Below are 12,427 nucleotides of genomic sequence, written 5' to 3' on the forward strand. Positions count from 1 at the left end.
GTGACACAATTGGCCTGCACTTATGGCTGTACAACCAGGACAAAAACACTGGAATGACACTGTTTGCGGTTTGTAACCAATGAATAAATGAATGAATGATCTTTATTGTCATTGTACATTTACAACGAAAGTGAAATGAAAGACCAGAGCTCCTCCATGTAATAAAATACTAAAACACTATAAAACACCAATGAGACATTAAATAGACATAAATAAGTACAGAGCAGTTGTGGAATATAAAAATAACCAGTAGGTAATCTGGGCACCAATACACACAGAGGTCAGCATGGATGTAAACATATTGTGCGGATATCCAGTATACATATTGCACGAAGTAAACATGGGTATAAACATATTGCACGAGAGTGAGTATGAATGTAAACATAAATTGAATATTGCACAATCCTCTGGTATTGTACAGTAGTGGCGGTGGTTAATAATATCTATACCTTATTCAGTACCCTTATGCCCCTGGGGTAGAAGCCAAACTTGAGTCTATTTGTCCAGGTAAGCATGGGGCTGAAGCGCTCACCTTAGTGCAGCCGTACATTGTGTTTTTTGCCAGGGTGATATGGGTCTTTGAGGATCTTGACTGCCTTCTAAAGACAGTACGAGTGGTAAAGTTCTTCCAGGGAAATTAGAGGGCACCCGATTATCTTTTGGGCCGTTTTGACGACCCTCTGGAACTCTTCACTGCGGCTGTGCAGCTGAGGAACCACACAGATGCAGTAGGTGAGGATGCTCTCCATGGAGCAGTGGTAAAAGGACACAAGCAGAGTCTGTCTTAGATTGTAGTTCATGAGTATTCTCAGGAAGTAGATAGTCTTTGTTGGGCTTTCTTGATGATCATCGTGGTGTAAGTTCTCCAGGACAGGTAATACTCCAGGTAGACGCCCAGGAATCTGAAGACAGAGACTCTCTCCACACAGCTCCCATCGATGTGCAGGGGCAGAATGTCGGTCTTCTTCCTCCTGAAGCCTACTACCATTTCCTGAGTTTTCAACTTGTTCGGCCGCATGTTGTTGGCCTTGACAGCAGCTCCACCTCATTGCGCTTGGCACTCTCGTCACCCCTGGAGACGCAACCTACCACGGTGGTGTAGTCTGCAAACTTCATGATGGAGTTGCTGGGAATAAAGTAGAGCGCTCAGCACACAGCCCTGAGGGGACCTGGTGCTGAGGCTGAAGGTTGTGGAGGGCGGTCGGACAGGAAGTCCTTGATCCAAAAGCAGGTGGGTTGCGGTAATCCTAGGTCTAGTAGTTTGAGCAGCAGTTTATCGGGAAGGATGGTACTACATGCCGAGTTGAAGTCCACAAAGAGCAGCTCGGCGTGGGGGTGTGCCACTGGATGGTTGTTGTTCAGGCAGCAGATATTTTTATTTTTCGTAACTGGAATGATTGTGGAGACTTTCAAACAGGAAGGAACAATGGCCTGGGACAGGGACCGGTTGAAGATCTTAGTGAAAACCCCCACCAGTTGATCAGCGCAGTCTCTAAGCAACCGTCCTGGGACACCATTTGGCCTGGCTGCTTTCCTCGGGTTCACTGCCATTAGTTTGCGTCCCACCTCGTGCTCCTTGAGTATGATGCTGATGTGGGTTTGTGTGTGAGGTGTGGCCATGGCTGCTACTAATGGTGAGGCTGGTGCTGTTGGCGCTGCCTCAAAGCGTGCGTAGAGGGAGTTTAGCTCTTCAATCAGCTGAGGTTCGCCCACGTCGGTTGAGAAGTGGCTAGGTTTGTAGTTGGTTGTGTGCTGGACCCCCTGCCTGGAGATGTTGCTCTAGAATAAGTCCTCAATCTTCTGCTTATAGTCTGTGTTACACCTCCTGGTTCCACGCATCAGGTTGGTACAGCTCCACGTCTGTTTTTTTGTTTGTTTTTTTTGCAATAACTACACAATCGATTTCTACAAAAGTACCGCAGAGCTCGGTTTAAATAAAAGCTGGAAATTGACTTATCACCATTGTGAGCGACTCCAAAATTTTAAAACTTCAAAAAAGACCGCCTTTGCCCATATCTGTTCAATGGCAACAAGGTACAATTTACACCTTACGTGACAAACTTGTTTTCATTGAGGGCCACATTGAAGTTTGGGCTGTCCACTGTACACTAAAAAAAAATCTAGATTTTACAGTAAAACAACTTTTTGTTTTTACGGTGCATTACTGTAAATGAAAAAACGGTAGCCCAGTTTTTTTAATGGTAAAATTCTGGAAACTGAGCTGCACAAATACAAATTTACTAAGCAACGACTTGCTGAATGACTTCGAGGTAAAGTTGAATACAAGCCAATGACCTGTAAGTAGCCCTGCGATGAGGTGGCGACTTGTCCAGGGTGTACCCCGCCTTCAGCTCGAATGCAGCTGAGATAGGCTCCAGCACCCCCCGCAACCCCAAAAGGGACAAGCGGTAGAAAATGGATGGATGGATGGACCTGTAAGTACCAACAACATGCTTGACGCTAAACTGTGGCGTTAAGTGACGGTATCAAAAATGATGGCAGTTGCAAAGCCAACTACTTTAGAGGTGGTACTTGTTTGAGAACCATTTATCCACACTAGGGCTACTTCATGGAATTCACAGAATCGGTTTGTACCTCTTCCAGGACTAACACAAAAAATGTTATTGGACCTAATCTGGAAAATGGAGACTGTAAAAGAACATATAGGGAATAATACCCGCAGGACTGAAGAAATGAAAGAAAAGTAGGTCAGTAAACCGCGTTGGTAGAGATGCATAGAAGTTGCACATTGGCGAGGGAACGGCCCAGTTGGTAGCGCAGTGGAGGTCTTTAACAGGCCGAACATATTTAAAGGGCTTTTCTGCTGCCAGTCCGTTTATGCTGTAAAAATCAGGAGCATGGGAAGGCAAACACACGGTCAATCTCAAAGACTTCTAAAGCAGGGTGTTTCCTGCCAAATTTGAATAAACGATAGCACCTGTCCCTTCTGTACCGTCTCGTCTAGGCTCTACATCCCTTCATTTTCTTCTCTGCAGTCCGACTTGGAAGCGGAAATGCCGCCAGGTGCAAAAGCTGCTGGCACTACTGGAGAACAGTGCGGGACAGCCATGCCAGGGCGCCCCAGTCACCCTTCACACTTTAATACACACTTTTTAAGAGGGTGCTGCCAAGTGCTGGCTGGGCTTGAGTTTCATTAGCATCAGATAGAAAGCCTTTCTTCATTCATCCTGCTGTGAGTGTGTGTAGAGAGTGAAACTAATGAAAACCACCAAGCAGGGTGGCCTCGAGCTGAACTCCACCCACGCTCTGGCCAAGAAGACAAGTGTTAGGGTGCAAATTGCACCTTACTGCCCCAGTAGCGTGCAGGACTGTTTATGCTTTGCTCCATTACAAGAGAGCAGGTTACTTCCTATTCCTGTCAAACGTTTGCCAAAGCAACAGGTGGTGCTATAGTCTTAAGTCGTCAAGCTATATAGTCAACCAGAAGCAAGAAAAAAAAAGACATTTCTGAAAAAGAATACATGTGAGGGCTAATAAACATTTCAGCCAATTAAAAGCCAGAAGACAGTCATTACAGGAAAAGGCACTATTATTACAACAACGGTAAATTGATTGGCAACACTAAATTGGCCCTAGTGTGTGAATGTGAGTGTGAATGTAGTCTGTCTATCTGTGTTGGCCCTGTGATGAGGTGGCGACTTGTCCAGGGTGTACCCCGCATTCCGCCCGAATGCAGCTGAGATAGGCTCCAGCACCCCCCGGGACTCCGAACAGGACAAGCGGTAGAAAATGGATGGATGGATGGCAGTGACGTGCAGTCACTAGAGGCAGGTGAGGCGGGGCCTCACCTGCCATCATGGAAAGAAAAAAAATGTAAAAAGAAAAAAAAAAATTAAATTGTTAAATGTATCCAGTGATTATACTATAAAGTTATTTTCCATTTAACTTCACCAGTTTTAGATTATTTTTATTCAAAATCGCTGAATTTTCACATTTGCCGTTCAAATACTGAGAAGAGACGGTGCGGTGAACAGCAGCCAGTTGAGGCATGTCACTCAGTGCCTCAACATGGATTGCGGACTCGGCTAACTGCTGGCCTGCTGTGCAGTGAGACTGTATTGCTATATGAATTATATTATACATTTCCATAGTTTAGTTAGCTGAGGTATATAATGTACAGTGTATTTTGTCAACAACTGTATGTGTGACGTATTTCTTGTGCTGAGCGATCATAAAACGGCTGCAAAAGACGCACTGGTTGAGGCTCCAGTAATCCCGCCTCCTGCACCCCCGCCGTAGAATTGTTGTATCAACTAAAGCCCACACTTAAACTTTCCACGTGCAAGATTGAATCTATTTAAAAAAGTTATTTCATAAGAAGCCAAAAAGTGCAAAAACAATAATGTTCGTGTTGGAGGAGTTGTGAATGACTGCAGGGCCACAACATTTGTGAGTTGTGAATTAGATACACCTGCAGTCTGCAGGTGTATCTAATACACAACTCCTCCAACACGAACATTATTGTTTTTGCACTTTTTGGCTTCTTATTAAATAACTTTTGTAACCTATTTTCATGGGCTTTTCTCTTTGTGATGTTAAGTTCCTGTTATGCGCTGTTATACAGTATATGCCTTGAGCTCTTATTTTGAAGGCGCTAAGAGCGGAAGTGATGACACGGAGTCGAGCAGAGGTTTTTGAAAGAAGGTAAATAAAGTGGCCTCGTGTAAACTGGAGCCTCTGTGTTTGTTATTTTGTAGTTTCATACAGTATAGGCGACATTTATAAACCCTCGGTTACACTTTTTTAAATAGATTCAATCTTGCACGTGGAAAGTTTAAGTGAGGGCTTTAGTTGCGGCATGGACTTCATTTATAAGTAAAGGTAAGACCATAATAATGTTTTTTTTTTTATTAAATGTGCTTTTTTGTGTGCTACAGTTTGTATGTGTAAAGTTAAAGTTAAGTTAAAGTACCAATGATTGTCTCACACACACACTAGGTGTAATGAAATTTGTTGTCTGCATTTGACCCATCCCCTTGATCACCCCCTGGGAGGTGAGGGGAGCAGTGGGCAGCAGCGGCGCCGCGCCCGGGAATCATTTTTGGTGATTTAACCCCCAATTACAACGCTTGATGCTGAGTGCCAAGCAGGGAAGAATGCTGGTATGAGCTTTTAAACATAACCCGTTAACTGCTGCCAATCAAATGGTGAATAAGATACTCTTTAGGGTTCATATGTTTGTAAATCTGACTGTGATGAAGTCAGTGCCTCACCAGCCATCAACCTCACCGCACGTCACTGATGGATGGTAAGAATCTAGGAAATGGAGACTAAAAAATGTGGCGGCTCCCAAAGGCTCCATTGTAAGCGGACTTTTGATTGCATTTATTTAATATTTAGAATGCAAAAAAAAATCAAAAATCTATCGTCATGTCTTTCATAATGATTGTGAACGATTCCAATAAAAAGTGCAGTTCAGTGTTTAGCCAATCAGAAACCTGAACAAAGTTCAACTGGAAACTACAGCTAAATACCAGACTTGAATATGAAGTTTTAAAGTTAAACAAAAATAATATTACAAATAATAGAAATTAAATGAATAAACGCAAATATAATAAAAACTTTTTTTTTTTTTTTTTAAATAATACTAGTGTTTTTATGGATTTAAATTATTATTATTTTTTTTAATATTTAAATGTTTACCAGTCAACACTTTACAAGTCTTCTCATCAGCCTACTGTTTGACATCCAGGTAGACAAGCTGGTAATAACAGGACTACATTTACAGTATCGGGTGACGGCGAGGAGGGCTGGAGGCAGGTGCTGGCGTGAATGGAGGCTACATGTATGGGCTCCTCATTACAGAGGGACATCTGCTGCCTGCTACCGCCTTAGCGCCCCCTCGAGACTCCGCCCCTTGCTTTACACTCACGCTTTGATGGCCTGTCAATGTGTGCAAGGGAACAAAAACACAACAACCGCACATACACACCTGCCAACTTACAGTAGATTGGCTGCTTATAAATAAAGAGCAGTAAGAATAAGAGGGTTAGTGATGATGGATTAGTTGAAAGCGGTGATATTCCAAATGTTCGCTTTGGTGTTCTAACTTGATTTTGCCACCCCCAGGAGAGGAATTACAGAGAAAGAGACAATGAACAAAAGCAGCAGGTCCCACAAGTGGCTTGTATATTCAACTAAGAAGCAGTAATACCTGAAAGCATTAAGAAACCAACAAATAAGCAGTCTTACCTTTTCTTAGTGGGACTGTCCTCACAGAACTCGCTGTTCTCGTCCAGACTGGAAGCGTGCAAAGAGCCGCCATCCTTGCGGCCGCCCAATGACCCGGATCCATTTAGCTGCCCGTTGGCTAAGGAGCCTAAAAAGTGGGAGAACAAGATTGTTAAATTCACTATAAAACAAGGAAGCCTTACTAATTCGCTGATAGCTGTTACTTGGCTTTTTTAAATGAAAATGTCCCGGAAAGTGCAAAAGAGGCTTTTTATTGATCCCTTTTTACAGCTCTTTCACTTGTTTGCTGCACTCTTCAGAAAAAAGGCGCTCGCTTTTGTTAAGGAGAAACCTCTTGCCTCAGGGTTTGGTCCACATCCTAAAATAAATCCTAAACCCTCCACCAACTATCCGTCAATTCACTATAGAGACAAGAGAGCTGTGAGCTTCATCATTTTGTGTGAATAAGCCAGTGATTTTCAAACTGTGGTACGAGTCGTTCGCGGTAGCCCAGTGGTATCTAGTGGTATGCCAAAGAATCACTAATTGGATATTCAAACAGTGCTACTGTTCAAATTGTGTGTAAGGTTAGGGGCGGCATGGCGTAGTGGGTAGAGCAACCGTGCCTGAAACCTGAGGGTTGCAGGTTCGCTCCCCGCCTCTTACCATCCAAAAAATCGCTGCCGTTGTGTCCTTGGGCGGGACATTTCACCCTTTGCCCCCGGTGCCACTCACACCGGTGAATTGAATGATGAATGATAGGTGGTGGTTGGAGGGGCCGTTGGTGCAAATTGCAGCCACGCTTCCGTCAGTCTACCCCAGGGCAGCTGTGGCTATGAAAGTAGCTTACCACCACCAGGTGTGAATGATTGATAGGTTCTACATGTAAAGCGACTTTGGGTACTTAGAAAAGCGCTATATAAATCCCAGTTATTATTATTATTAAGGCTACAGTGGCCAACAATATTAGATATACCTATAAAATAAAACCTCTGCCTTGTTTTTAATTAATATTTAGGCCTGTTACCAGGGTCTCTGCAGGTTTCAACAAGCCAAATTTAAGACTTTTTAAAGACCATAATGAATCGATACAGGCAAAAAAGTACAAAAGACTTGAAGGGAAAAACATTTCAAAGCTAAACAGAAGTTTATGCATGTTTTAAATAAAAATAACAATAGATTTTTAGGACCTTTCAAAATCATATTTCTGTCCCTTATTGAGATTTTAGGAGAATTTTAGACATTTTAAGACCTTAAATTCAAGTTATTGGATTTAAGACTTTTCAAGACCCCGCGGATACCCTGGTTACGCTACTGTATTTTAATGTTGGTCATTATGGCGGGATTGGAGAGCCAAAAGTTTTTTGAGGTGATACTGGGTAAAAAAAAAAAAAAAGTTGGGGAACCACTGGAACAGGCTAACCTAGCATGACGTTTTGATGGTCAATGTGGCCTAAAATACTTGGCGATACATATTGATATACATGATTTTGTATATAAACAATAATATAATCATTTCAAAACGAGTTACAAAGGCTCCTAATTCAGCTGCTGACATATGCAGTAGCATATTGTGTCATTTCCAGTTGTATTTTCTCAAAACTCATCAAAAAAGTTAATTTTATTTCTCAATATTGTACACTCAGCACCCCCTTGACAAAGAAATATGTAGAATTTTTTGCAAATTTAGTATAAATAAAAACTCAAAATTCACAACTTTGCTCAATAATTTGTTGAAGCACCTTTGGCAGCAATTGCAGCCACAAGACTTTTCGAATATGATGCCACAAGCTTGGCACACCTATCTTTGGGCAGTTTTGCCCATTGCTCTTTGCAGCACCTCTCAAGCTCCATCAGATTTGATGGGAAGCCTTGGTTTGCATTCATTTCAGTTCAGTTTAGTTTAGTTTAAGTTTATTTCGAACATGCATACCATACAATGTATTGCATCACACATTTCCAGTTGTTTTATTACAGCACGTCCGAAAAGGAGTAGGAAGAAGCAGAGCTATCCGACCTCTTTTCATATCATAGCAATTTTATCCAATTTCCTTGTTCTCTGTAACAGAACAGTGAACAAATAAATAATAAATAAATATACCATAGTAAGCAAACAAATATTAAATACATAAATAATCTTTGTCTCAATAAAAAAGAAAAAAAAAAAGGGTTCAAGGTGTTCATCATAATTCTTGTTTTGTGTACTTTGTGAGCACTTGTAGTTTGAACAGTCTCTTAAAGTGAATAATATTGGTGCTTTGTCTGATTTATTTGGGTAATCCATTCCATAATTTAATTCAACATACGGATATGCTAAAGGTTTTAAGTGGTGTACGTGCCTACAAATGTTTTAAATTAGATTTTCCTCTAAGGTTATATTTCTCCTCTTTTTTTTGAGAATAATTTTTGTACATTCTTGGGTAGCAGGTTATAGTTTGTTTTGTACATGATTTTAGCTGTTTGCAAATGCACCAAATCGTTGAATTTCAATAATTGTGATTAAATAAATAAAGGGTTTGTATGTTCTCTATTTCCATTATTATAATTGATCTTTTTTGTAACACCGTTAGTGAATAAAGCGCACATTTGTAGTTGTTTCCCCATATTTCTACACAATAACTCAGATATGGTAACACTAGTGAGCAGTAGAGAATATGAAGTGATTTTTGGTTTAGAACATATTTTGCTTTATTTATTATTGACGTGTTTCTTGCTACTTTATGTTGTATATTTTTTACATTAAATTTCCAATCTATTATTACACCCAAAAGTGTGTTTTCTTTTACCTTTTCAATATCCACTCCGTCTATCTGTATTTGACTTTCTGTTCTACTGCTACCAAATAGCATTATTTTAGTTTTACTGAGATTCAAAGATAGTCTGTTTTTGTCAAACCATCTTTTTAATTCGTTCATTTCTACTGTTATTATATGTATTATCTTTGGTGTGTTCTCTCCTGAACAAAATGCAGATGTATCATCTGCAAAAAATACTAACTTTCAGTCCTTTATATTACAAATGTCATTTATATAGAGATTGAACAATTCTGGTCCAAGTATTAATTCCCTGAGGTATGCCACAAAATATAGGATGTCAGCCTACCTTCTTGTATCCTCATATGGTGTGTAGTGTAGCTTGTTTAGCTATTCTTGATCCTCCAGTGATAATGATATAGTAAGAAATGTAGTTTGTCGCCATGGATGGGAGGATCACTAACTTAAAAGCAGCTTTGCACTGTCAAAGGAAGTTAGTCCTAAACTCGCGAGCGAGGATGCTACATTGCCTTGAGGACGCGGTCGTTCGCTTGCACTGTCAAATTTGCGGGAGACAGCTAGAACGTGTCATCAATAGGGATGTCCGATGATATCGGACTGCCGATATTATCGGCCGATAAATGCCTTAAAATGTAATATCGTAAATTATCGGTATCGATTTCAAAAAGTAAAATCTATGACTTTTTAAAACGCCGCTGTGTACACGGACATAGGGAGAAGTACAGAACGCCAATAAACCTTAAAGACACTTCCTTTGCGTGCCGGCCCAGTCACATAATATCTACGGCTTTTCACACACACAAGTGATTGCATACTTGGTCAACAGGTCACACTGAGGGTGGCCGTATAAACAACTTTAACACTGTTACAAATATGCGCCACACCGTGAACCCACACCAAACAAGAATGACAAACACATTTCGGGAGAACATCCACACCGTAACACAACATAAACACAACAGAACAAATACCCAGAACCCCTTGCAGCACTAACTCTTCCGGGACGCTACAATATACAATACTATATATTGTTTATATGGTCTATATCGCGCAACCCTAGAAAGCACTGTAGCGCATACAGCTAGGCTAGTGTTGCTAACGTTTGTGTCCTCCTCACCCACTCCTTAATGTTACAATATGTGATATGTTGCATCTATTATGTCATACAAGTTCAGTGTTACAGTGTACCGTTTTTTCCGGACCACAGAGCGCACCGGATTATAAGGCGCACTGCAGATGAATGGTCTATTTTTGATCTTTTTTCATATATAAGGCGGATTATAGGGCGCAATGACGAAGTCATATGATTTTTTTTTTCTAAATTGAAAACCCTTCTTTGTGGTCTACATAAAATGTAATGGTGGTTCTTTGGTCAAAAATGTTTCATTGATGATGTTTTACAGATCATCTTCTAGCCGCTTTCTGACAGTCGCTTCTGTATGCACCGCTTTGTGGGCGGTCTTATTTACTTTCGACAGCGTCTTCTCCCCGTCATCTTTGTTGTAGCGGTGTGACGTGCAAGGACGGGAGTGGAAGAAGTGTCAAAAGATGGAGCTAACTGTTTTAATGACATTCAGACTTTACTTCAATCAAAAACGGAGCAGCATCTCCTCATCCGGAAACAATAAATGATAAATGGGTTATACTTGTATAGCGCTTTTCTACCTTCAAAGTACTCAAAGCGCTTTGACAGTATTTCCACATTCACCCATTCACACACACATTCACACACTGATGGCGGGAGCTGCCATGCACGGCGCTAACCAGCAGCCGGAAATGTGTCCCGTGAAAAAACGTCCAACCGGAACTCTAATAACTAAAGTTCCTTGGGTGATTATTGTAAACTCACTACACCGGTATGTTTTAGCGCTTTCATGGCGAGTTTACTGACAGATATAAGTTCGAACTTTACACTATTTTATATTAGAAATGGCAACAGCGAAGGATGAATGTCCCATAACAAGAAGATAAGAGAAAAAGAAGAAGCTTATAGACTACGGAGTCGCACGGACTACAAAGGCGGACGCGCGCAATTTTTTAGGATTCATGCAGATCCCAAATACAGATGAGCAGGTACCAGAAGGTAAGAAAAGTGTATTTTGCATAATATTGCGAAACAAAACGCCAGATAATATGCCTTACCTTATACACACACCATAATAACACTCGTATGTTGAAGAACATTAAGCATATAGAACATAGCTTACCAAAGTGGTACTAAAACATTGATAGATTTTTGAGCGCCGTGTGTTATGTTCTATATTTTCAACGGAACATTTAAAATGTTGGTGTTGCTTACCTGAGTCATATTGCCATCATAGTGCAGCCTACACTTATCTCTTATGTTTGATTGCCATCTACTGGTCACACTTATCATTACAACATGTAGCAAATAAAATAGCTTTGAGGTGGGTAAGCTCAACCAAACTTATTGCTTACATTATGCACACCGGGTTATAATGCGCACTGTTGAGTTTAGAGGAAAAAAAAAAGATTTTAAGTGTACCTTATAGTCCATAAAATACGGTATATGTATAAAGTTGATAAAGTACAATTCTTGGATCCACACACTTGTGGACAAACAGCTCATTAGCATTAAAGTTACAGACACAAAAACGACATGTTCCCAGTAGGGCTTTTCTAAAATCACTTCTAAACTGTCTGAATTTAAGCAACAAGGCAAACATACGTTTAAAATAGTAATGTGGGACCTTTGACACGTCTTTGCCTTGGTAAAAGATAGCATAACAACAGGATTATTTCACTTTCACTGAATAGGTGATGAGATGCACAGACGCCGCTAAAAGAGCAGCAGAGCATCTGACACAGAATAACAAATGCAGGAAGATAATGGTGCAAGAACTCCGACTGCAAGACGCCTATTTAAATATTCAGCAGCCTAACAACTCCAACAAGCCCCCTTAAGACACTTTCTTAAATCAAAGGCAACAATCGGCGGTGAGAATTCAAATGAGGTCAAACAGCAGGCGCTGGCGGTAGAAAGTCACTGCTAATTAGTGGAGACAAGCGCGATGAAATGGTATCACAAGTGAAATAACTTTATAAAGCTGTCTCATGGTGTGATTTAACAAGAGGAAGAAAGAGAAAGTACAACAATTAAGTCGACTGAATGGTTGGACAATGAAATACTGAAAGATTATTTTTGGCAGAAAAAATGAAAAATGTGGAAGTGGACAACTTTGGAGAGTCAATATTTTGGCACACTGTTGAGTTATTTGATGCTGTAAAAACAGTTACGCGGAGCACAACAACGCCACCACGCCTTTTTTACTAACCTTTCTGGTCCGCTATCGACTGTTTTTTTCACCGCCTACAGAATTCCATTGGCCTGAGGTGTCACCTGCACTCCCTGATTAATCCACTAAACTGAGAAAAAGGTTAGGTTGACTTTGGATCAACTTGAGTGGATGAAAGTGATTGTGTTTTGGAACTTGTGATTT

The 12,427-nt window shown here is 40.8% G+C and overlaps 1 protein-coding gene across 3 annotated transcripts in view; it reads right to left on the reverse strand.

Moving 5' to 3' along the window:
• The window catches only part of jarid2b (jumonji and AT-rich interaction domain containing 2b), a 225,897-nt gene that overhangs the window by 89,865 nt on the left and 123,605 nt on the right, over positions 1–12,427 (reverse strand). For all 3 annotated transcript variants that reach the window (XM_061966900.2, XM_061966898.2, XM_061966899.2), the window contains exon 3: positions 6,214–6,340. In XM_061966900.2, the coding sequence (XP_061822884.1) occupies positions 6,214–6,340 (127 nt within the window). The remainder of the gene's footprint in view (positions 1–6,213; positions 6,341–12,427) is intronic.

This window comes from Nerophis lumbriciformis, linkage group LG11, assembly GCF_033978685.3.
Source record: "Nerophis lumbriciformis linkage group LG11, RoL_Nlum_v2.1, whole genome shotgun sequence".
Taxonomy (NCBI): domain Eukaryota; kingdom Metazoa; phylum Chordata; class Actinopteri; order Syngnathiformes; family Syngnathidae; genus Nerophis; species Nerophis lumbriciformis.